The sequence below is a fragment of the Opisthocomus hoazin genome, chromosome 6 (genome assembly GCF_030867145.1).
Source record: "Opisthocomus hoazin isolate bOpiHoa1 chromosome 6, bOpiHoa1.hap1, whole genome shotgun sequence".
NCBI lineage: Eukaryota > Metazoa > Chordata > Aves > Opisthocomiformes > Opisthocomidae > Opisthocomus > Opisthocomus hoazin.
Genome location: NC_134419.1, coordinates 2,721,476 through 2,748,179, shown reverse-complemented (window position 1 = coordinate 2,748,179; position 26,704 = coordinate 2,721,476). Strand labels below are relative to the sequence as shown.

At 44.8% G+C, this 26,704-nt stretch overlaps 1 protein-coding gene across 1 annotated transcript in view; it reads left to right on the top strand.

Moving 5' to 3' along the window:
* The first annotated feature begins 9,412 nt into the window (after window positions 1-9,412).
* RAVER2 (ribonucleoprotein, PTB binding 2) overlaps window positions 9,413-26,704 on the top strand; it is a 37,890-nt gene continuing 20,598 nt past the window's right edge. Inside the window, exons 1-3 of the mRNA XM_075424301.1 lie at window positions 9,413-9,589; window positions 20,546-20,612; window positions 25,251-25,720. Coding sequence (XP_075280416.1) covers window positions 9,413-9,589; window positions 20,546-20,612; window positions 25,251-25,720 — 714 coding nt within the window. The remainder of the gene's footprint in view (window positions 9,590-20,545; window positions 20,613-25,250; window positions 25,721-26,704) is intronic.

The window sequence follows — 26,704 nt, the reverse complement described above, 5'->3', positions numbered from 1 at the left end:
CCTATAACTGGTAGACTTCACGGCCATTCATTTTCCACTTGTTTCATTTTTGAACCTTAGTTGTATTAATTTCCTGTAGGTTTCCTTTCGTTCTTCCAGACAAAGTTCTTTTGAAATGAGAAGGCATGTTGCCTGTGGTTTGTGCTCACGGTAAATTGACTGAATGCTTTCAGTATTTGAGAACTGTGAAGTGTATTGAATTTTCCTGTATGAAACGAGCAGGTCCTCCGTCCGAGTAGCGCAGCTGGCCTGCCCAGAGAGAGAAGCTGTTTACATGTTCAGAACAGATTGCTTGAAAGCTGAATTGAGATGATTTTTTTTATTTGTTTGCATTATTGCCTTCATAAAAAATGTGAGTTGGAAAGAAGAGTAGATTATGATTTGCCCATGAACATTTTATAAGACCACTTAAGCCATGAAATATTATCTTTACCTCTTTACCCTTGCCCTTGGCAATGAGCGAGAAGACAGATGAGAGTGCACGAGATGTTCACGTGTGCAGCAGTAGTTGTGACTATAACTGGTCAAAATGAGATCTCTCGCTTTCAAAGGCTTTATTCCATAAAGTGACCCAGAAGAGGTGGTGAGGATAGTAAGTGTATTTGTCAGAGTACAAATTATGGTAGTAAGCTGGCAGCAAATATGGAAAAGGGGGGAAAAAACAGGATGCAGAAGGCCTGGATCAAGTGAAGAGAGTGCAGGTAATCCAGAAGGCTGTACACAAGGGCAAAGATTGATTTGAAGTGTTCATAGCGCTTAGCTACCCATTTCATTTGTTTTTAAAAAAGAATCCCGGCTATGGCTGGGATTGTCAAAGCAGCCTGCACTGGGCTTTCAGTGATATTTGGAATATTAATTCCTACAGCAGTTAATTTGGTAACTGTTGGGTTGGTTTGCTGTACAGTCCCCCCTTTTCCAGGGTCCCTAACTGTGAGAAAGTAATTCAAGTGCCATAGAGTATTTCCTATTACTTATTCGCAGCACTTCTGCGTGATGAGAGGTAATTATTTTCTCCACTTTATGTGCTCTTAACTGAGTCACGGAAGGACCTTGGCCCAGAAGGGCTTGTGTCGCTGAAGCCAAGGCTACAGTGGAATTTAGACTCTGGAGTGCAGTCCTCGTGTGAGCCCTGCCTCGTTAGTGGAGTGCCAAGCGTAACCGGCGGGGTTGCCAGCGCACGCGCGGAAGCGCTGCCAGTTCTGTCTCCGTGGAAGAGCCCGATGCTTCCCTCCCTCCGCACCGCTCGCATCGCCTGCTTTGGATCATGCTTTTTGGGGGGGGGGTATGCAGATCCTCTGCCTGGGAACCCAAAGGAGTCTGGACAGGCAGAAATTCAGAATGTATCCAGGACTGTGTGTGAACAGGAGTTTCCAAAGTGAGTTACTGGCTTTGCGTGGCAGCCTGCGCTAGAATGTGCGCTTCCTGGCTGCCTGCTGCGTTCCAGGCAAAGGCTGAAGTGCTTCTACCTCACTTCTGCAAACTTGCAGTGAGATTTTCAGTAAACAGTTCATCTAATAATATATTAAGAAAAAATAAATGTCCAAAGTAAAAAGAGTTTCCTTCCAATAACAAGCTCTGCTCTGTTTAACCAAGGCTGTGGTTGCAATGCTACGCGATTCTGTGCCCATCAGGAAGCGGCAGTCGACACCAGTTAGCAATAGCGACGGCCTGAGCAGAAGCGAAGCACAAATTTGATGGCAAAGGCGTAAAGTTTGTTAGCTCTGGAAGTTTCACCTTCAGCTCACAGGTGAATTGTAGCGGCCTTATCTAAATTCTGCAGAAAAAATTTGCTGCTGCTATCCCTGGGCTGGCTTCGTTAGTGGTAGATGGTACTGCTCTCAGCAGGTGGGAGCCAGCAGTAGCAACTATGTTTTGTTCTATTTTATTTTACGTTTCTATAGGAGATGCTGGCAAAACCACCAGCTTCTTGGAGCACTGCCTGAACAAGTGCCCTCCGCTGTTACTGCCACGAATCGAACAAAAATAGTGATAGCAAGGCAGGTAAAGTCTTGGCCAAAAGGCACAGTGCAGGAACACATCCACCACACCCTCCACCTGGCAGGGAAACGCGTGGGCAAGAGCTGCTCCAAGGACGAAGGGAACGACCCCAACCTCCAGGCTGCCAAGTCAGCACTTTTTACAAGCAGCGTGTCCCCATGAAAAAGGCGCAGAAAGAGGTGGTGCTGTGCCACACCAAAGTCCTTACGCAGCTGGCAGTCTCCCCTCTTCAAACGCAGGCACTATCGCACCAGCTGGGCAACGGGCCAGCCTTGGATCAGAATGCCAAATATTTCCAGTTTGGTCAACGTTGACGAGTTTTTCTAATTTTAAGACTCTTCCACTGCACCTAGAGGTAATTAAATCAGACAGACACTCTGCAATAGGTTGGCACTGAGATCTGCAGGAAACTGGGAACTTGGTCAAATAGTTTGCCAGTTTTCCAGCTTTCTGCTGCTTCAACAATTAATTTGCTCCCTGTATCAATTCTCTTAGCGTAATGTATGCAAATCACATGCAATTGGGAGGGATTAAAGGTTGAGCAATTAAACTGCATGATCTAATTCCTGCAAAATAATGATAACCTCTTCAAGTGTGTTTATTTCCATTGCAGCATAACCAAGGGAATCTCTGTAAACAAGTCAAGAAGTGTTACTGCTGTAACCTCAGCCGGAGAACCTGGATAGCAGGGAGGGGAGGGGGGTTTCTGCTCCCCATGAAAACAGAATGAACATGTAGACAGACATTAGACAGCACAGTAAGGGTGTTTACAGCAAAAAGTCATGTTGCATGGCAGTTTCTATGGAAACCTTTTCATAACTGAAGGACAGAACATTTTAAAGTCTCGTAAATTTTTTAAGAACGCATTGGGAAAGTTTAGCTAGCACGATACCCTTTATGCCAGTTTTCCATATTTAACAGCTCACAGTGTTTTTAAAGACAAAATATTTTGGGGGTGTTTCAAATTCCAGCCTCTGCTGGCAGGGATAAATCATGGACTGGTTTATGATAGCAGAACAAATGGCTGGTAAGATGCCTGTTCACTCCCAGTACGTATGAGCTATTCAGTTAGTTTAGAAGTTTATAATTAGCCAGATCTATTGGGGCTGTAAATGAGAGAGTGATGGAGATGCACCGATTTACCCTAGTGAATGCTTTAATCCAGTATTATGATTTCACTATTTTTTGGTGTGAAATTATTTCACAATTTCCTCTGAACTATCAATATCAGCTTCCAGTTCCCAGAAAATAGGGCCCTTATAGACACTCCGAGGCAGAATGCTTTGAAACTACAATTTGCAGCACATTAACAGGTCAGCCAATAAAAATACTCTGTGTAAGAATGCAGGGTGGTACCTGCTTTTGCTAGAAAACCAAGGAATGTATTTTTTTTTAATACTAAAATTGCCAACATGTACTTTCTGCCAGTAAGTTGTTACTAAATTCGAAGTTGACTCTGAATGAGGAAAAATAAAGCCTATGCAGGGAAGCATGGTGATTTAAAGCAGGGAGGGCATTGTTTTAGGAGAAGGTATTGCTGAGGTTCCCCGTGAATATATTGGCCTTTAGGACCATTTATGGAAGAGGACTGTACTTATAATAGTTGTTCGATCTTATTTTCTTTTGTTCTCGGTGATCATTCAAGAAGCTGGAGTTGTTTTGTGGTGGTTTGTTTTGAGATTTGCTCTTTTTTTGCTGTCTTTTAATACAGCCTTCACACAGATTTGCTAACAAAGGTTATAAATTCTACTGCAAAGACCACGATTCCCAAAATAGAGCATTACATTACATTTCACTGTAATGACTTCCTCTGAACGGTTACTCACTTTATAAGCTATGGCTCTTACCTCTTCTCTTTCTACTCTTTATTTGCAGACCGCTGTGTTGCAGCATAGAAACTGAGGAGAAGTTGCTAACCAGTCTGATACTGAGATAATCCATCACTCCTAACACACTTAGGAGCAGTGTTACACCAAGTTTAACAGCCATCAGGTTCCACTTAAAATGTTCAGCTGTGGGCAAAGTCACTTGAAGTGGTTTTGTGTCTGCATGGAAGAACGTTTCAGGCATAAACATCCCGTTTTTGGTCCCACACAGCAGTAGCTGACATGTTCCAGTGAACGGGAGCTATGTACAGTACACACACGGCTCCCACAAAGGAGTGCGAGCAAAAATAACTAATTATTGGCAATGCAACTCTGAATGAAGCGCGCGGCTGCTGTGGTCTCTGAAGCAATCTGTTGCCCATCTGGCATCTCTTTGACAAGATGGGCGCTGCTGGGATGTGATTTGATGGACCTGAAGCCTGATCCTATATTACTGCAATTCCTAAGTGCTTGAAGGACAAAACATTAATCAATCTCTGGTGTTAAAATGAGCTTAGTGGTTAGTTGGGAGGACTCACCATGTCACAATACCTGTCTCAACAAAATCGCAGTCTAGACGTGCTGAGTCGTTCTAATGGTCCATTAGTGAATTATAACCCTGCAGAACCAGCGAAGACGGAGACTATGCGGTAGCTGCAGAGAGAGGTTACAAAGCTTTTGCTTCATCAGAATCCCAAAGGTACCAGTTGTCCACTGTGCTGTTCTAGGCTGGTAATTTGATATCAAATTCTATTTGGTCCTTAATGAGCCCCACTGTTACTGCATTACAGAATGTTACACTAAGAATGCCAGACATATTTCTATTTGTTAGAAAAATGGTGAAAGGAACTTCTTTTGACACCTCTGGTATGTTTTGGAGGCAACATGCATTTGTGAGATAAACGATTGAGCATCTAGATGATCATCACATCACTGAACTCATTACTGGTGTTGACAACTGAATCTACATCTTTTGGTTTCAGAACTTCAGTTTCCTAATGAAACAAAAGGAGCAGCTGAATCTACATCTTTTGGTTTCAGAACTTCAGTTTCCCAATGAAACAAAAGGAGCAGCTAGAGGTTGGAACAGTGGGCATCATGTAGAGAGCACAGTACTGTTCGCACTTTGTCCGCATGAGGTGGTGCTAGCAATCAGGGATGCTTATGGAAGCTTCGAATTTGCAGCAACTGACGATTCCACACCCTCATTGCAGGAAACGTACCTGTCACATGGTTTCAGGTTTTAGAAACTTGTTTAGATTTCTCTTTCATGTAAGAAATGGATTATCTAAAACTCTCACAGATACATTCCCAGTATCTTGTATACCTGGGAACATCAGATGGCTCTTTGAGATCCAGCAGATGTTCTAAAACTTGGCTTTTATTGTATCTGCACAGATCAGAACTTGCTTGTACTTTTGAGCATGGACATGTATGCCTGAGTGCATCTTTAATTCAGAAAGAATGTTTGCAACACGATTCTCTTTTAACACTCTCAACCCATAAAAATGAAAAAATGTATATGGCTTGTATTACTTCAAAGCTGCAGAGGCACGGGTGAATTAATCTTTAGCTTAGAAGAGCTACAAAAGCAGCTGCTGTGGATGGGTACATCACTTAATTAACAAGGAATTTAGTGAACTAAATTAAATTACCACAAAGTGGCTTATCTGTATAATAGCATCAAGTCCGCACTGCAACCAAAGTTACCCTTTTCCACTATTTTTTAAATAGTGCTTTTTGCTTTTGCAGCAATTTTGAAACATAATAAAAGTGCTTTAGAGAACTGAAGACTGTTTAGTGTGCAAAACATAAGTGTGCAGGGCTTTGTTTTGCAGGCAACGTAAAGTGAGGAACAGTATACTCATACAAACGTACTCATACAATGTCTGCACACAGAAGGATGCTCTGTAATCAACGAGATTAAATCCTTTAAGGAAAATACATACATGCATTGACGCACTGTCCTCTTCCTCTCCTGCGTGCAGCTGGGTGAGGCTGTTACCCCTCTCAGTTCATCCCGGGTTGCACCATCTCAGCGTTGCCCTGAAGACGTTTCCCGCTCCTGCAGATGCAGCAGCACAGAGGCTTGCGAGCGGGTTCCCTGTCCCGCGTCAGTTCCACGGCATGGGTTAGCCAGGGCTGTCGAGGCTTACAGAGTTTATTTTCCCCCTCACAAAGCAGTCGGCAGTTACAAAGAACACAGCTGAGCGCAGTAGGGGCTGACCAGAAGGAGCACTGGCCAGAACCAGCACGGAGGACTACTTGTGCTACCAGCCCAGGGTGCTGGTGCCTCTGGCAGAAGCCGTGCGGTAACATGGGAGAATTCCTGAAGGATTCCTGATTAACTTGTCAGATGAGAGAAGCGCATAGCTAACGCACTGATGTATGTGTGGAGGCTCAAAGGAGGCTGGACGGTTGGCTGGCAGCACCTCTACGCCGTGTTAATAGGATGCTTTGGGGGGGGCTGTAAAGGACTCCGGCGTTTCACCTCTTCGGTGCCTAATTTTGATTGTTCTGTTATTTCAAATTATATTTTAATTCTACAAGTACCTGCCTGAGGCTGTGCTGTAGTTCAAAACAGGGATGATGTCTGAGTTCAAGAGGAAATCCTTTCTCGGGGCAGATTGGTTGTTGCTGCTGATGCTGCTTTGGTTTTGGTTGTCATGCGAGGTGATGCATGGCCTGTCTCCTTGCCCCTTGTCTTGGACCATCTCCACGGACAATGGCGATGGCTTTCACCTTTCCTGCTCTCTTCCCCAACACTCTGTACTTGCCTTTTAGTGCAGGCAATTCCCTATCTACCCATGCAATGTCAACTACCTGTACACAGAATGAAATGTGAACGTGGAAGGGGGGGAGATGAATACTTTTACCCACAAAATACAATCTTTTAAATACATATCTCTAAGTGAGAAATATGCTTACATTTCTCTGGAGCTATTTAGAACTAATACTGCAGTAGTTTTATCTTGGCCATTAATATCAGACTATTCCTTTCTGAACTATTTCTCCCAGCAATGTGCTTTTTAACGTTGAATGTCTCTCATTCAGACACACCTGCAGCCTACCAAAGGAGAAACAAAGGCAGGCAGCTGTTGAGAAGGCAATTGCTACAGGTAGGACTGATTATCAATAAGATACAGGTGAACCAGATTGTCCACCTTCAAACTGGAAAAATTAATGGTATAATTAATTACTCTACATTCGCTACTTCATCAGCTTCACTTAACTGTATAATGTTTTAGCAGATCCATAATTTCTGCTGTAATAGCTTAATCTGGCAATAATTTCTGAGGAGATCGTTACGTGTCTCAGTATTCCTAGCAGAACAATCTTTTTCACGGTCCCAGCATAATTTACATCACATAAGCTATTATATGATTCAGGCAGCTTTTGAGGAGACAGTATTTAGTATCCCTACTTCAATTTCATAGTGTGACCTGAAAATCAGTTTGTAAATACTCACTAGCATACTTTTCACCCCGATTTTTTTGTATCTTTTCCATGGATTATTTTATAGGTAGCTTGATTAATAATTTGTAAATCCTCAGGCATAAGAAGCCCATACCTCACAGCTTGTGCTGGAAGAGATATTTCATAGCTTTAAAATGCAAATCTTCATCTGAAATTTGAAAAAAACAGCAGGTATATACTTATTTTTTCTGTTACGTTTCTCAAAGAATGGTAACCTGTGAAAATCTTGTTTTTCTACGAATATGAAATTTTCTTTAGATCAGATCTCATACTAATAATTTGTTGTAATACTTGTGCCTGTTTCTTGATTTAAGTACGAAGGCTAAGCTAATATTGTTCAGGACAGGCTGAATCTGGCAGTTCTCAAATTCTCCCGTGACAAGTACATGAACTATTTACACGTGTCCTTCCCACGTCTGATTTCCAAAAATTCATTGAACATAATGCAAATATTGAAGGAGGAGGAATATTTCCTGTTTAAAAAAATCAGGGAAAAGGAAGTCCTGGAAGAGAAGCTTATCAGCCCTGACAAATTTTTTAATAATACACCAAAAAGAGCAAAAAGTACTTTGATTATTGTTTGCTCAGTAGTTTTAAAATTAATTTTAGAAGTAATAAAGGTCCGGGATTCTTTGTAGTCTTAACTCGCTAGATTTGGTTTGGACCAAAGCAATTTCTGAAAATGCTATTGTTGTTGGGTGGCTTTTTTCTGCAACTGGTAACCCTGTCTCGAAAATAGCACTTTAAACCTAGTCAAGAACTATGATCCAGAATTAGATTTTCTTGATAAAAACTTGTTCACATATACCCAATTTAACTGAAAGTGTGTTTCCAATTTCCTTATTCAGGCCACTGTTTTTTAGGTTCCGATTCTCTTTTGCCTGCTCTTTGTGGTCAGCCTCGTGTCTAAAAATGGATGCAAATATTAAATCATTCTTCCTTCATTTATAGCAATGATGGCAAGGTTAAGAGCTAAATTTGCTGCATCGTCAATGACATTGCAAGAAACCGTGCTAAGGAGAAACGAATTTTCCGAGCGAACAACCTATTTTAAAGCAAGTGTTGACTAACGGAGTGAAACATTTTTACACGTGGAGGCTTCATAGAAGGGAAAATGTCCTTCACAGCGACTCCCAGAAATGCTTTCCTTTTATCGGGGGGCTGCACTCCTTGCCCATCTGCCATCACGCAGCGCTTTTTGCCCCACGCGGGCGACTTTCGCCGTGAGCGCGGCACCCGGACTCTGGTTTACCCGTTTGGATGCTTTGTAATTTGCTTGGCATGTTTCTGATGAAGAATAAAATTAGAACAGGATCATCGCGGGCCATCGTGCCTTAGCATCTCGGGCCATCGTGCCCGCTCACCTCCAGCGGGGCACTTGGCTTCGCTGGGGATCCGCTGTGTTTTGTTGTCCTGCGTTTCGGTCTCTCTGGGTGGATTTGTGCCTAGGGAAGGTATCGACAGCGGGGCTTTGGGGGAACGACACTTTTTGGGAGGGACGAGCCACACCATGCCCCGGTGAGGGCAAGCGATGGCGTCCAGGCCTCGGCCTCCTCCAGGCGCCTCCGTCGCGATGGCTCTGGGGGCCATTTCCCTCACAACCGACCCCCAAAAACTCTCCTCGAGAGCGCCCAAGTCCCTCCTTGTAAATCAGACCTGAGATAACGTTACCGGGGGGGGATGAAATTCACCCCCTGGTCCCCGTTTCTCCCCACACAGCCCGGAGAGGTTTTCAGCCTGAGGCCGCTCCTCTCCTCACAGGGGATCCGCGCCCCTTTTGCCGCCTTCGCGCCGGGCCGGGCTCGGGGCCGCTCTTTGGGGGCTGGCGGGGAAGCCGAGCCCGCTGCCCCCTCACGGGGCTCCTCCTCGCAGACTTCAGCCTCCCCCCCCTCCGTGAGGGACGGGGAGCGGGCGGCGGGCGCGGCCAGCCGGCGGGGAGGGCCGGGCCGGGGGCGGGGAGCGCGGCGGGGCCTGGCGTGGGTCCCCGCGCCCCGCCGGGCCGGGCCGAGCCGAGCCGAGCCGAGCCGAGCCGAGCCGCGCTGGTCCCCCTCCCTCCCCGCTCGCTCTGCAAGATGGCGGCAGCGGCCGAGCGCGGCGCGGAGCTGCCCGCGGAACAGCCGCGGGGGGCTCGGCGGCCGCCGCCTCCGGGCCCCGAGGAGGTGGCGAGGCGGCTGGCGAGCACCCGCCGGGAGCTGAGCAACAGGCGCAAGATCCTGCTGAGGAACCTGCCCGCCGAGAGCAGCAGCCAGGTACGGCCGCCGCCTCCCCTCCCTCCCCGACTCAGCGGGGTCCCGTCCCGGGGCGGGGGAGCCGCGGGGCTGCGGCTTCGCCTCCCCGGGGCAGGCGGCTTTGTTCCCGCCGGCGGCCGCGGTGCCTGCGGAGCGCGGCCCCAGCCCGTCCGCCCCCCAGGGCGGGAACCGTCGCCCTGCTCGGCGGGGAGCGATGGCGGGACACGGCTGCCCGGCGGCTCCGGGCCCCAGGGCGGGAGGGAGCAGCCCCGGGGCAGAGCCGAGGGGGGGGAAGCCCTGAGGGGCAGCGGTTTTTTTTTCCTCACGGCTCAGGAGCGGCACCCGCTGAGGCAGCACCTGCCCGCTCCCTGCCTCCGCACAAGCTGCACGGCCTCGCCGCGCACCCGGTCGCTGCCTGAGAACAAAGCTAAAAAGCCTTCGAGCCTGGAGATTTTTTTTGTTGTTGTTGCCTGAGGTGAGCGGTGCGTAGTCAAAGTGGTTTTTCTGCAATGTGTTGGTGGTTCAGGAAAATTCCGCTCCAATGACAGCGGTTCGGGGGAGAAAGTGTGGTGAACTGGTAGACCTGGCGCTTGCGAGTCAGATTCTGAGGAGATTTAGTTGCACAGTCACTTAACAGATCTTTACCAGCTCCAAATGCTCAACTTGACGCACAAGTATAAAAAAATGTAATTGCAGCTTTTGTTCTAAACGGCTCCTTGTGTCTCTTCCCAAAGCACAGGCAGTTTTCCTGCCTGCACGTGGAGACTTACCATTTTCTCCATAACTCCGGTAGAAAGGGACCATTCATTTTAGAGAGAATCTTTCAGCCGTCAGTGTAATTTGATGCAGAGTGCCGGGCTTGCCTGCCACTGCGCTGCTGGATCACAGAATGACAGCATGGTGGGGGTTGGCAGGGATCTCTGGGGATCCCCCAGCCCAACCCCCTGCCCAAGCAGGGTCACCCAGAGCCGGCTGCACAGCACCGCGTCCAGGCGGGTCTGGAATATCTCCAGAGAAGGAGACTCCACAACCTCCCTGGGCAGCCTGGGCCAGGGCCCCGTCACCCTCAGAGGGAAGAAGTTCTTCCTCATGTTCAGCTGGAACTTCCCATGCTCCAGTTTGTGCCCGTTGCCCCTTGTCCTGTCGCTGGGCACCACTGAAAAGAGTCTGGCCCCGTCCTCCTGACCCCCACCCTGCAGATATTTATAGCGTTTATAAGGTCCCCGGTGTTCTGTTCTCACATACACAGTGCCTTTCGGTCTGTTTGGCCGGGCTGTGGTGTGGTTGTAGGTAGTTGTAGACATGACAGGTTTGCTGTAGTCTTGCATGATGATTTACACACAAAGCCTCACCGCTGCTTATAGCAACCTGATGACCTAATCGATAGCGAGCTCACAACTTGGAAAGCCCTGCTAATCTTCATCATCTCTTCAAGAAGCCATCACGCGTGACCGTGTTGACAGAGAGGGCTTACTGGCACGTCACAAGGCGCTCGCTGCGGATAGCCGGAACAGGGTCGCTTTGTCTGACGCTCCAGCAGTTGTGGGACTTGCTCCTGTTGCACGCAGCGGGTACTTCGTGCGTTCACACATGGGCTGGTTAAAAGCACATCTCACCTTTATGGAAGCCATCAAGTTTAGCATTGCATAGTCTGACAAAGAGTGCTACAGGGAAATACTAGCATGAACGTCGAGTTTGGCAGCCACACGGTGTTTTGGAAGTTTGCCATTTTGTTCTGATGTCTTAAAATTGGCGCTTAGATGCCTTTTACTCTGTATGTGAGGTTCTCATGTTCACCTGTTACTAGGTTAGAACAGTACCACCATGTACAGACCCTAAAACACAGTTTCAAAATATGTGATTTTAAATTTTAACATCATTGAGCTATTGGTGTTGGCATGTAAAGGCAGAACAGTTGTGTTATGGCAAGGAAGTTTCTGTCCTGGAGCGGTTTTGGGAAGGAGAAGTATGTTTGTGGTCAGGCATGTTAAGTACCTCTGTGATTTGGGTGTCGTGCATTTCCAGAAATTACCATGAAACTTAACATTGCTTATTTCCAGTTAACACCCTTGGTAAACACTGTGCAGAGGTGTTTTGTCTGCTGTTTTCTTCTTGAAATGATTGGTTAACCAAGTAAAATCAGGTGAACTCTTGTGAACTTGGCCTATTTATTCACCTGAACTTTTGCGCACTTGGCCCGTTTATTCACCATCAAGAAAGAGATGAACATCATTAAAATGCAGCAAAGTCTTCCAGAATAGGTTTTAATAAATAGAATTATTCATCTCTAATAATGGGAATGTTTGGTTTGCTGTCATTCGTTTTGTTATGTGAAGAGTGGGGCCAAGATTTACCAAAATAGTTTTCAAGTGAGAAATGGTTCTTCTGCTGGTACAGATTGGTGGAGATGGTCAGTTTTGTCAGAAGATTCATCATCTTCAAAATGAGAACAAAACTCCTTTTTTTTTCCTGGTGAAACTAGGTAGCAAACATTTTCCTCTGCCAGTTGTAGCTACATATTAACTTTTTTTTATTTATTATTGTACTTGTAATCTTCTGTTACCTTTGGAGTTCCACCTGCATTAAACTGAATTAAAAAAAAAAAAACAAAAACCTCTTATGGCCACAGAAGAACTGCACCTTAGCCATGAAGTTTGTGAACAAGAAACAGAGTACCACAGGTTTGTAGTCTTAGAAACCAAACAAATAGATCTTTAAGGGTCGGAAGCATTCAGTACTTTAGGTGCTGGGTGGCTGTTGTTAAGGGGCAAAGGTTGCCCACGTTTGAATCTTGGCAAGTGGGATTTCTTTCTAAATGCGTTTGGCAACATCTGTGTTCCCAAGGGGATCCAGAGCCTGTTTTCGAGAGGAAGGACAGCCTGAAGAAAGCACTTTGCAGACTGTCACACCAAGTCAGTCAGCATTCCTTTAGGAGCTGTTTTCGTTGAGTGTCAGTGTGAAACAGATCCAATGGAGAAACAAATTAAGTCAAAATTATGTCAGGAAGATTCTTTCTGCATTGGGCTAAATTTATAGCTCAACCTCCAAATACGTGCTTGCAGGATTGGTATTTCTTCAAGAAGTTCTCTCACTGCAGCCATGGAGAAAGGTACTTCTGTGACGTTTTTGTAAACATTTTTATTAGCACCTTCACTGTTCCTGAAGGCAAAGTCTACATTTACTGTTTAGTTCGGTTTTGCACTGACCTGCCATGGTGATGACTTCCAGAGTTGCCAGTTAGCTCCCCATGTTCATCCTCGTCCGATTCCTCCAGCACAGTACCTGAACTGTGCATGTTATCAAACGTGCGGTGTGATAATGACCTAAAAATGGATGTATGCTGTTGCTGTGACCTCTCTAAATCTTGAGATGAAGCACCGTTGATATCTGTACAGCTGTATTTTTGTTAGTTTTTAGATAGCTGAAGCTGTAAAATTAGATAGAAATGCACTTGTTACTGCTCTGGCTGATGCTGTTAGTTGGGTCACTGTTGTGAGTAGAACAGCTTACCGGATCAACTCCTGTCTTCACCAGAGTCGTGTTTTCCCTCCCTCAATCTGATGTTTTTCTATCGTTGTAGCTATATGCGAACGGTATTCAAAATCCGCTCAGTATTTTGTTCTGCTTAGAGGGCATTCCCTCTCAATCTGCTCTTCTATTTCCGAAGCTCTGGGAGAGATGTGACACCGTGCGCTGAGACTATGGGAGCCCTGGGTGTTACTCTGAATGTACTTCAGATTTTAGGGTCATATGGTAGCAACGACTGCTGTTTTAGAAAGAGGATTCAGCACGGAGCGTGGGCCAGGCTGCGTGGAGGGTCGCGGCGGGCCTTGCTGTCTCTCCCTGGAGCTTCGCTGCTCGCATCAGGAACGTTGCACTGTGTACCAGCCTTCCCGTGCAGGACGCGCTCTCCAGAGCAACGATCCGCTCTCCTCCTGCAGCCTTTTTGGAGCATAGTCCTCTAACTTGGCTTCTTGCAAGAGTGGGGAAGTGTCGTTCGCTCTTACCGGGGTAGTCATCTTCTGGCTTCATGAGGATGAAGGGCCATCAGCAGGATCCAAGGAATCCCAGCAGGGCAGTGATGAGTGATGTTTTACAGTAAGACAGGCAAGATTGTCCCATTGGTGTTGGTGTGTTTGAAAAATGTCAGGTAGTGGGTCTGTTCTCGTTAGCATTGATATCCTCTGGTGCAGCGTTGTGGTAAGACTGTTTGCATCAAGAATCTTTGCGAAGAAACTTAAAGGTAAGCTTGATTGTGGTTGTTCATTTTATTCTGGTCAGTGCTTGGCAGTGAACTAGCAACCCCTTGGCTGGACATCACTTGTGATTGCCTTGTTGTGTGTGCATCTCCCCGAACCGTCATCTCTGATGAAGCAGCTAATCCATCTCGATGGCAAGGGACACACTCGCATACGCTGTTGAAAGTGCCGTGTTCAAAGGCATCCATCACAAACTGAAGGTCCTTGGAACTGTCAGGAAACTGCTCCGAGTGCTCTGGGAGGTTTGGGGACTGCTCTGGGCAGGGGGAAGGAAGGCAGGCAACGGTAACTTCTGCTCTCCTTTACTGATAAAGAGATGCCAAGAACTTCAGGATGACCAGAGCGTAGGTGAAGTTCTGCCTTACTAAACGGGAAGTTTATTTTGCTGGAGTATTGTATGGCAAGTCAGCTTCTGTTTGTTTTGGTTTTTGTAATTACTCTAATGGATTAGAAGAATTGTTTTTGATTTTGCCCAAGTCATTGCTTTTCCACGGTTCGTGGTTCCTTATTTATGTCTGATTAACTTCCACAGGAGCAGTGGCTCATACCTGTGGCACGATCAGCAGTCTGGTACCGTGGCATACCAGTTTGTATCCCATGGAGCTGCTGTTAGGGAGAATAGACCTTGGGTTATCTTTCTTGCTAATCACTACCGAGATTTGTAGCAAAATCTGCAGTCTTCACTGCTAAGATTAGCTGACCAGCAAGGGCTGTTCTCTTTTTGAGTCCCCTCTCTGCAGCTGAGGAGCCAGTGCTGTGGAAGATGCACTTGCTTTCAACCCGTTTTTTCTGTGCTTAATTATCTTTAAATGCCACCATATGACATTCACATTTCTGCTTTTCTTTAATGTCTGAGGCTAGAAAATAAATCTTGTAGAAGGGATGTTCTACTTTAATGTAGGACATGAAGTAAAGTAGGGCTGGTTAATTATACACTGTGCTGTTTCTGTGGCATGACAGAGTCTAAAGAAAGATGAAACATTTAGGTGTTGATAAGAACGTGATGCAGTCCACCCCGGGCAGGGATTTATTTTGTGCTTTGGGACCTGATGTACCCATCCAGTTTTTTTCACCAGTGTCTGTTCCTGATCAAAAGACAAATCGCTACTTAGCATGATGCTATTTCTGGTGGAATTGGTTGGGTTTTTTTCTTCTTTCTCCCTGGATCAGCCACATTTTTTCCTTGTTCCTTTTTGATTGAAAGCCTTTAATGAACTGTGATGATTTGAGGAAGTACTCTCTCCCAATCTGTTGTAGGCCAGAGGTTTAAGTAGAAGGGGCCTTTGTGTTTTAGTTAGTCCTCCGTCACACTGACTGAACATGAAAGGCAGGCTTGCCAGATAGTGAGTAGCTCTCATGCCTTAGGATGTATGTGCTTTTTAATTTTACTGCTTTTCTTTTGCTTTGTGCTCTTGCTCTCTCGTGTTACCTCTTCTGTGTCTCTTTCATCTTTTGTTTAGCTTGCATACTGTCCAGTATACCCAGGGTGATGAAATTAATTTCCAGTCCCATGGCGTTCCTCTTACCAACACACTAATATGTCTCTGGAAGACCAGAGAAATGTTGTTCATTCCCTGTCAATCATAAATCTATTGAGAAACTGTTGTTCTTTTAATGACAACGTTTACTTACATTAGTAAAGACATTTGGAGGGTATGGTCTTACAAAGTGAGAGTTGACTCTCAGACAGAAGGATTCACCCCAAAGGTGGTTAATGGTCTGCAATTTTATTTTGACTTTCGTGGTTTGTGACGGTTTGTGGAAGCAAAGACAGAATGTGCTGAGCAAAAGCTGTTGGGTCTGCGTCAGTGCTCGCTGTTCTGGATGCCTGGGCAGGTGGACATCTGCTACGCATCTTAGACTTGATCCTACAGCCATTGCTCATCTAAGAACTGTCTTTAATGCAACGTTGGAAAAAAAAACTTGAAAATTTGCCAAAGAAGAGAACGTACTGTACAGTGTGGTGAGCCCAGTCTCTGCCTGACGTTCTGCTTGGTAGGGACAAGGGAGGATTTATCTGCCACTCGATGCTCAGATGGTGAAAATGTGAGGGCCTCCGACGTCTGTGGTCATTAGTAGACAGGCGATGTTTAAAATTGCACTTTGCACCAGTCCTTGTGCTTTGTTGTCTGACCTTCTTGTTGGTGCTGGGGACTCCACTTCTTACTCTCCAACAGTCTCTGGGATTTTCCCTCAGCAACAGATTATTATTTTAAACTGTGTTGATATTCTGTTTACTACCATATTTTTTTTTTCCCCACAGCAGACCTTTTTTTGTTTAATAGCTGCAGTGAAATCCATGTGCCATATGATGGACTCAAAAGTTTTATTGGTCTAAAATAAGTATTAAATGAACACCCCATTATATCATTTGTAAATGTAAAGCTTTTTCCTGAGAAGTCCTCTTTCCTGCTCTGCCTACACAGATGAAAACAAAGTCTTTTTTAGCTATGAGATGATTTAAAACTTCTTGGTTAGCCAGACATGTTATTTAGTTCAACTACTTAAAACATAATTGATTCCCGTTTCAAGCATATGCATGTGAAGTTTAGGCCTTTAGCTGCATACTGAGAGCCAAGTTATAGACCAGGCTTGTACAGTGTTTACATTGGAAATGCCACTAAAGCTTACTGTACAAATCTGGCCAGGCACCATTAAAACGGTTAAATATTTTTGTTGCCAGAATAACACAATTCAGTATTACATCTAGAGAGGGAAGAATACTTGGGTTTAGGGTTTATGTAAGTGGTATATTGTTCCAGGTGATGACTGAGTATTTCTTGCGTATGTCTTTTCTTGCACTATGAGATCCTGGGAATGAAAAGCTAATTTTATTAAAAATAATACATTGAGCTTTACTAATTTGATAAATAGGGCAAATGGGCCTGTTAATGACTCCCTTTCGTGTGTGCGTTTAAAATAATGCAGATAATAAAGCATAAAGACAGATCCTCTCCAAGGCAAGCATTCTTTCCATTTGAGAGATGCAAATTTCAAATTGATAGTATGTGCTAAAACTCATGTTGCCAGTTTTTCTACCTGAGACAAGACAGGACAGGCCAAGAACTGAAGTGTTTCAAGACCACATTTCTTATAGTAATAAATAATCCCTTTTTTTTACGTCTGTTCAGCCTGTATTTACTAGTAGTTTCTCTTAAACTCCATGTAATATATTTGGTTTTGCTTTTTCTGCTAATTTTAAAGTATGAACTGATTATTTTCTAGTTAGGATTTTAATTTTTACCGGTGATAAGATTAACTAGCCTTCAGAGTCTGCTTTTAAGAACTTTGAAGGTTGAAGGGGCTGTGTAGGAGCTAAGCATTATTGGATACATTTCTGTTCCAAGCTGTTTAGTTAGAGCGGCTGGCATGGCCATGGTGTTTATGCAACCGCTGTTACTCTGAGCAAGCTCTCTGCTCCGTTTTCTCTCCTTCTCGCCCTTTCTGCGGTACGCATCATCCTGGCTTTGACCAGGGACACATCCCCAGGGAGCTGCCTGGCAGGGACTTTGCTCAGGTACAAACACGCCTCGGGGCCCCAGAGTTGGTGCTGAGTTTTACACCTGGTTCAGCAGCCAACTACGAGTCGAGCCTAGGAGTGCGATAGTTAAGGGCCAAGATACTCACCGCTATAAACAGTGTTTGTGTTGGAAACGTCACGGGATCTGTGACTGAGTAGGTCTGCCAGATAGCTTTATAACTGCGAACAATTTTTGTTGTCAAAATATTATAATCTAGCCTGACATTCAGTGCATGACACTGGCGGCAGCTAGGCCTTCTGCGTGTTAGTGGATGTTGCCATTTTGTTTAGACTTCGTATGATGCAGTGAAATGATGATTATTGTGGTAATTATCAGTCACTTTTTTTTAAGTTAGTAGAATCATTCATTTACAAAAGAGGGAAAAATCCTTTAGGAGAAACATTTTTATAAACGTTACGTGGAAAAAATACTAATAGTGGCCAGGCTTGGTCAGCAGATCAAGTATGTGGATATTGTGGGCAGAAGTGGTGGCAGCTGGGGCTGGAAGCCACCGCTCGCGTGAGGTGCCACCACTGGGTTTGTTACTACCGCTTTGCCCAACCTCCTGTGACAAGCGGTGAGCGCTTGCGTTGCCTTCTTTGTGTGGCAATGTCCTGGTCAGGCCGCCCCGGGGAGGGCGTAAGGTTGTCCTGCCACAGAGGTGGGTAGGGTGGACAGCTTCTCCATGGGTGTGTGCAGGGGTGGCCGTAGGTCCTGCTTTGGGGAGAGGGCTGCCGTGGCCGGACTGGGTGCCGCGGCTGGGCTCCCCGGGTGCGGGAGCCATCAGGCTGCCGGGAGCTCGGAGTGAGCAGCGGCTGTTTGTTTCTGCTGTGCTCCGGGAGACAGCCCTCTGCTTACATTCCTTGCAAGTTAGTAGGGTCGCACCAGAGAATATACCTGGCTTGGATGACCCGTTTCTCCTCCTGGAGTAAACACTCCTTCCTGGCCCAAATACTGAGTAACTGTTTACACCAGAGGGACCAAGGTGTTCAGCGCTGTTGGTGCGCGGTGTTCAGCGGCGCACAGCTCAGCCCGGCTGGGAACAGCAGGTGAAGTGTTCTTGTTGCTTTCCCTGAGGGTTCTGCTCTGAGCTGTTGGCGATAGAAACCGCTAATGACATTAACGTGGTGGTAGTGTTCGTTCTTTTCTAACAGACCTCAGCGCTGAAAGATGCTGAAGGTGAAGTTCAGAGAAGAGCCAGAGTTCAAAAGCTAGCTTAGTACTTCTGAAAATATTATGAAGAATCCTAGTCTAATGTACTCGGATATTTACGTATCTCTTGAATTTGAAAGAGTATACATTTGCTTAAGAGTTGGCGTGGTGTGGTTTATTTTTTGTAAATTGTCACAAATGGTCTTTATGTGAAAAAAAACTTTTGGTGAAATGCTCCATAAACCCAGTTCCGCAGGCAAAGCTCTCGACCCTGCCGAGCTCAAGAGCAGCCGCCTTCCTGGAAGAGCCTATTGCACAAACCTGGCAGTGTTTGCAACAACCTGTGGAAATCGCTGTTAAAATCTTTACAAAAAGTACTGTGCTTAAATTAGGTTTTCATTATAAATCTTCCGTATGTTCGCATCATTTTTGCAGGAGACCTCATGATTATCCCACAAAGATATGTTCACTGCAGGCTATTTTCCCTCTCAATTAAAGTTTCAGTTACTGGGAAATCGTGTGGAATTGGCCGATTCACAGATGACTTCCGAAAGACTGTTCAGAACTGTTTGAAATAATATTTGCTGCTGCTTAATCATCATATAAAACTTTCAATGTTACACTTGTAAACTGATGTATGAAATAAAAAAGGTTAAATATGTCCGCCTTTTTCTAAGTGGGACAGAAGTAACGGGTATAGAGTTTTCAGTGCCACGATACAGCTGAGCTGTTCAAAACTGTGCAGAAAGTGTCTTCTCAGTCTCTCATGACTGAGAACGAGCTACCGTCGAATTCTCGTTAGGGAGATGTCCACAGTCAGATTGCCTGCCTGACTCGAGTCTTTGAATTGTGCCTGGCGTAGTTTGCTTTTCAGAAACCGCGTCCTTATCCCATCTGATTAGAGAACGGCTGGTAGCTTGAGAAACGCTGCTATATTTTATTAATGTAGTGTTTGACAGCTGTTAAGTAGTGAAACTAGAGATTGGTGTTGGCTTGACTAAAAGGTATGCACCTGATACCGGTCACGGAGAAGCCAATTAACCTCTAGGCTATACAGATTGAATTAGCAAACTGGCAAGTAGACTGGGCTACTGGAAATTGTCTGCAATTAAACATTCAGACAAAGTTGGTTGATTATTTTGCTTACTCAAATGGGGTTTCGCTATTGTGTATGGGACTTGTAAAAGAATACATATATCCACGTTACTGCTTCTTGGGGATGGTTAATGCTCATCTCTGCGTTCTCGCCACTGAACTGATAGTAGCTTGTGTTTTTTTGTGGGGCGTGGGCGTACACCTTGCCCTGTATATAGCTATAGCACACTGGTGCACACCTCTTACACTTGCTCTTACCCCACCTCACCCACACCCCTGCTCTCTCCCTGTTAATTAGTGGGAGCACATAACGCTTTTGGGATTGATTGTTTGTTGAGCATCTGTGCAGTAACTGATAGAGGATACTTTCCAGGGGGTATTCTGGGCACAGTTATCTGCTGGTTGAAAGAATATTCATTATTAAAAGAGTGAAAATCTGTTAAGGTGAACTTGAGCAGTTACAGGAAACTAAAGCAACTGCTGCATTTTATGGCAGCGTTGCCTGCCCTCAGTAAACTGCATGATATGATGTTGCCAGTATTTCTTGTCTGTGTGGTATTTTAACTATGCTAGCTGTACTTCGGAGAAATTGGGGGGGTTTGCTGTTTAATGAACTGTGATGTTATTAATCTTTATCAAAAGACAGTCAACAGGACACCCTGTTGTGCTTATGTGACTTTATATAATGAAAAGTAAATTAATCAAATTCATTAAGCCAGTTTTTTATATGAGATAAAAACATTGCTGTGGTAGTATAACCAGCTCTTTTAAAAACAAATATTTGATACTGTTTCTATGGTGAGATTTTCTGTTTATTGGGAAAGTGTTTTAGTTGTGTGGTGTTTGATTTTTTTTTTTTTTTTTTTTTTTTTTTTAATGAAGATGAATTTGTGCACTTATTTGGTCTGGTGAGTTATTTATCTCATCTTACTTGTACTTTTCTCTTACAGGAAATCCATGACTTATTTAAAGATTATGAAATCAAGTATTGTTATGTGGACAGAAATAAAAGAACAGGTAAGAGCTTAAAATCTTCTGGTGTCATACGTTTTAATTCTGTGATGAAACTAGTGAGGAACATCATCTGCCATGTATGAGGTCATCAGCTTCTCTGCCATCACATAGCTCGGTTGTCCCTCGGTGCCTTTTTTGACTGCATAGTTTGTCGCCTTCTGCTGAAGCCAGTGGAGAGCTGGAAATCCTACTGATGTCAGCCAGAAGTAGGTTGTCCGCTGTGGTATCTCTCAGGCGTATTCCCTTAGTGAGTGTCGCTTTGGGACAAAGCTAGCCTCAACTGTCTGAATTCCTTTGAGAAACTAGTCCTGAGGCCTCTCACAGGACAAACCACATGTGCCTATGACATGTTAGAGGAAACCATGCCTCGCTTCAGATGCATTTGCATCAGGTAATATAAGCCAGAAGCAATTTATTAAAGGAATACTGAAGTCTTTGAAGGAAATGTTGATTAAATCCTGAATTATTTAAGTCTGATCTTCCATTTACACATTAATTCTCTAAATAGGAGGTTTAGCTGGTTTTAGCTCTTGTGAAGTACAGAAATGGACAAATACTTCTCTACGTGTTCCTGTCTTTCTACATCACCGTAGGTCCCACAGCCTGGGCTATCTCCTCAGGCACCCGTGATTTTCAGAACAAAATCTTAATGCGGTAGCTGTGATAGATTTCTGTCAGGGTTTTGTGAGGATAATGGTGTTTCTTGATATTTGCCTCTACGAAGCAAAAATTTGTGCTTTGCTGTCCCATTTTGTTGCAAATTTGATTTCTGAATATTGAAGAAGGCCAGTTTGTGAGGTACTATAGTCTGCTGTCTAACAACAGAGTGAACGTCTGTGTTCATCGTGGGAACTATATGAAAATACTTGGAAAGAGTAAGAGAAGGATGAATTTTTTCATTTAATCCAGATGCTTTCATATGTAACTATTTTTTTGCTGTGTATGTATCTGTGTTGTTTTTAAAGTGTATACATACGTGTGTCTGTGTATGTGTAGATACGTATAGTACTTTGCCTACTGGAGTGAATTTTTGCATGTGTTGCTACGTGCCTCTGCAAATTTTCATGGCTGGAATACACTGTAGGTTGTTTGTTTTTTCTGGGCTTCTCATTTGGATAGATTAAATTACTTTATCTCCGGATCGATGAAGGCTCTAAAACTGTGTTCGGAAGCCCTAATGTCACAGAATCTTAACAAGTCACTGTACAATTAACGAAGTTCTTGAGCCTCTCAGCTCTTCCTACTCATGTTCTTTATATTGCAGATTATTTTTGGCGTTAGTAGTTTTGCTGTGCAACACGCAGCAGTTCTGCTAGTGGTCTGTGGGTGTTTATGAGTGTTTATTCTGTCTTGTCCAAAGAAGTACTGGCACAACAGAACAGTCATCCACCCAAAAGATGGACATACATATTGTACTGCGACGCCTTCGTGTAAGGAACTCCATTTGTACTGAGGAGTTTTGGGGTGTTTTGTTTGTTTGTTTTTATTTTTTTTTTGCTAGATAGATTTAATGACTTTTTAGTTTAATGGACATAAATTGGAAGTTTGTAGAGCTCTGTAGATGTTTCTGATTAGATCTTGTAAAATTCTTCTGAGTAAAACAATGTTGTCTCTTGATTAAACAAACTAATTTAAGATTAATGATAAACTCAGGGAAGTAGCCCAAAATTACCTCAAAGCATTAAGAAAAGCAGATTTATATCTTTAAAAAGCTAACAGTGTTTTTAAACTTTGTTGTGTTCTATCCCTACATTCTGTGTAACTATTCCTAGAATACCAAATAGTATCCTGTTAGAGAAACACGTGATGATGTGTCAGAAACTGAAGAGCAAAATAATGTAGATTACCCAGGCACATTTTAATCTATCTGAGAACGAGCTTGCTGATTTCCATGCCATCTCATCTTTATCTGATCACTGATATGCCTCTTTGGTTATGACAGCTTGTAAACCTGCTGCAAAGGTGTTGCTTTATGTTAGTACAAACTAATTGCTTGCAGGATGCATAACAACATTCAGTTTGACTAGAACAGCAGAACTGAGATCTCAAATATTACGTGTATGTCACTAAGATTACACTTGCTTCTTTTTGTTTGCTTTATAAACTGCTACAAGATAGTCACAGACCAGAACTTGCTTTAAAATGCTTTGTGGACGTTTATGTTTTAATTAGAAAACCTTATTTAGACTGTTGTAACATGTTTATTAACGCATGAAAGAAAAATGTTAGCACTTTGTGGCTGGCTCTAGGACGGTGAGGTGATGTCGATCCAGTGGGTGGTACAGCGTTCCTTTCTCCACGGCTGTAGGCACCTCTGGCTGGCTGTAGGATGCTGACGGGGTGCTGATACGGTGGGTGTTGAAGCGCTCGCTTTGTCCACGTCTGTGTTTTCCTTCGCGTTCCCTGTGGGACCTGGATGGGGTACAGGTATGGTAGGTGGTGCGACTCTCCCTTTGCCCATCGCTGCGGGCTGTCTGTGATGGTGACAGGGTACAGATAAGGTGGGTGTTGCAGAGGTCCCCTTTTCCGTAGCTGTGTGTTCCTTCAGCTGCGTATGGGACCATGACATGGTAGAGCGGTGGTGGGCGTTGCAACACTCTGTTTGTCCAAGGCTGTGGGCACTTTCAGGCTGCCTGTGGCACCAGGACGGACTATAGAAAGGGTGGGTGGTGTGGCTGTCCCTTTGCCATGACTGTAGGCAGCTTCTGGCTGTCTGTAGGAGGGTGATGGGGTACAGATCCGGTCGTGTTACAGAGGTCCCCTTCTCCACAATTGCATGTTCCTTCCAGCTTCTTGTAGGACCATGTCTGTAGGATGATGAAAGGATACCGATATGGTGGGTGTTGCAGTGCTCCCATTCTCCACGGCTGTGGGCACCTTTGAGCTGCCTGTGGGACCTGGATGGGGTACAGATACAGTCAGTGCTCTCCCTTTGCCCACGAGCGTGGACAACTTCTGGCTGTCTGTAGGATGAGGATGGGTTACAGATACGATGGGTGTTTTGGAGGTCCATATCTCCATGGCTGTGTGTTCCTTCCACCTGCTTGTGGGACCATGACATGGTAGTGAGGTGGTGGGTGTTGTGATGCTCCCTTTGTCCACGGTTGTGGGCACCTTTGAGCTGCCTGTGGGACCTGGATGGGGTACAGATAGGGTGGGTGGTGCAGGTCTCCTTTTGCCCACAAGTGTGGACAACTTCTGGCTGTCTGTAGGATTGTGATGGGGTGCAGATATGGTGGGTGTTGCAGAGCCTCTGACTCTTGGCTCGCCTGTCTCCTCGTCTGCCAGTGTGGGCTGGCGCAGCCCTTTTTGTACCTATGTGGGGCCATCCGTGTCACCGACTCCTATGTGATGTGGACCCCCACGAGCAGTCTGCTGGCTGTGACATGGCCATGACATCCCCAGGGGCGGTGGCTGGAGTTGGTGCTGCATCCATGGCATACCGCTTCTCCAGCAGTCAGATGAGAAGACCCAACTAAATAAAGGAGAAAATGAAACAGAAAACAAGACTTGGTAGTGCTGGGGAAGGAAATGCAGTAGCGGTAGGACCAATGTAAAGAAGAGCAGCTCAGCAAAGGTTGGAAGAGAATGAAAAGCAGCAGGTTGTCCCCCCTGCCTTGTTTTAAAGCTTGGGGTGGTCCTTGCTGCTGAGATTTGTGGCTTTGAAGGCTCTTCTGGAAGACAGATGCTAGCTCAATTTTCTGAAGATGATCTTTCACACCTTTGGCATTGAAGACACGTCTCAGTGCCCAGCGCTGCGTCCACGAGTTGCTGTCAATGCTGAGGGTATCTCTGCGTGAAGCTTGAGATTTGTGTTTGTCTTTCCCTGAAATGAACTGAAGTTTTTACCCCGGAGTGCCCTGTGCTGTGCCCTTCAGTTTTTCTGTGGAAGAAAACACGTGAATTAACTTTCATCTGCTTGGTTCACTGTAGAGTGTTGCATCCTCTTTAAAGCACAGGGCATGAGGGAACAGCTGCCAACTGAATCACAGGATTTTCTGTCCGAATGTCAAGAAACGTTTGTTCACCGTGAGGGTCACCAAGCACTGTTACAGGTTGCCCAGGAAGGCTGTGGAGTCTCCATCGTTGGGGATACTAAGAACCCATCTGGACATGGTCCTGCACAGCCAGCTCTGGGTGGCCCTGCGTGAGGAGGAGGTTGCACAGGGTGACCTCCAGAGTCGCTAACCTCATCCAGTCTGTGATTCTGAGGTTGTGTGAAATGCTTTGCAGACTGAACACCCAAAAAAGATCCAGTAACCCCAAAGTGAGAATTTGTAGTTGCTGTCTTCAGAGAAGTTCAGTAGAATCAATAATGTGATGACCTCAGGAGAAAATTTAATTGCTTTTAGTTTCCCAAATGTAAAATTTTGTTGTTACAAGTAGTAAGGTTGTGTGTATCTGTGTTTCTACAGTCACTCTTTAAGTTAATTACTCATGACATCCAGTTGATAATTCCAGACTTTAAAATGTGTACTACAGCATATCTCTCTCTGTCGCGTCTTCAGGGTAACTCCCAAGCTCTTATTTTTCTTGTGACTTACACTGAGGGGTTTTAGGGGGAGGGAGAGCTATAGTAATGACCTCTGTAGCTGGAGAGAAGCTGTGCTAGGTGATGTAATTTGTTTTGGTCTCTTACAGCGTTCGTTACTCTGTTAAATGGAGAGCAGGCTCAAAACGCGATTCGGAAATTTCACCAGTATTCTCTTCGGGGAAGAGAAATATCCGTGCAACTCCAACCAACAGATGCTTTGCTGTGCATTACTAATCTGCCGATTTCATTTACATTAGAAGAGTTTGAAGAACTTGTGCGTGCATATGGCAACGTCGAGAGGTGTTTTTTGGTCTATAACGAAGTTACGGGCCATTCAAAGGGCTATGGCTTTGTGGAATATATGAAGAAGGACTCCGCTGCGAAGGCGAGACTGGAGCTTCTGGGGAAACAGTTAGATGAGAGCACTCTCTTTGCACAGTGGATGGATGTGAACCAGCTGACAGTAAATCTTATTCACTCCAAGTGCCTTCGTGTAGATAAATTGCAAAAAGACGACGCTGATTCGAAAGAGCTGATCCAAGCTTTCTCACTGAAGTATAAACCTGTTTTCTGCCAGGTATGTTGGATTTGTATCTTTTGGAAGGTCATGGTCATGATTTAAGTAGCTCTGTACTTGTAGGCTTGGGATCTCACAGTCGGCTGGGCTTGCCAGTGATAGAAGTGATACATCTTTTGGAAGGCTTGCAGGTACAGAAGAGGTGGATCCTTACTAGCCTTTGCCAAGTGTAAAGGTTTCCTTCTGTTGTCATGGCTTGTGAGATCCGAGACCACAAGTAAAAAGTTGCTCGTAGAAGTGATGCAGACCGGTGTACCATAAACAGGCAGTAGAAAGAAAGCTTGCTTTCTAGTCACACGGTTGAGTACAACTTGATCTGTTTGGATTTTTTTTTTCTGAAGTATCTCTGAAGGCTGCGCTGGGATTAGCTTCAGGGATAAATAACCAGAGATTCTCAGCATCTAAGACCAGAAGGTCCATCAGGCTGTCTGGTCTGACCACCTGCAGGCCATCACATTTTCCCTAGCGCTCTTTTCGAGCCCCAGTAATTTGTAGTTGGCTAAAGCACATCCTTCTACTTGCTTGATCCAAATACGCCAGGAGATGCACAAATTGAAAGTGACTCTTTCCAGAAACTGCCTGTCCCTTGTTATTTTGCACTTGTGTCTGTTTTCTCCGTTCAATGTATCTGGCTTCAGCTTCGCCTCACTGATGACTAGGTTGAGGAGCCTTTGCTCCACACCATTTTCTTCCTGTAGAAGGTATTAAATGCTGTAATCAAGTCACTTGCTCAATCTTTTGTTTAATTAGATAAACAGATTGATTTTTTTTTTTAAAGTCTTTTACTTCAGGGCTATTTTCCAGCTGTCAGATAATCTGGAGGCTGTTACCAGCTCCCCCAACGTTTTTTCAATATCCTTTAAAAATTCTAAAGTTCCAAGAATAACAGGCTGCTTTCATACAGATGGATTTCACTAACAGTATTCTACTGTGCAGTTAGAGGCGCTTAAAATTTGACTTCTGACTTCTTAAATCGTAATGATA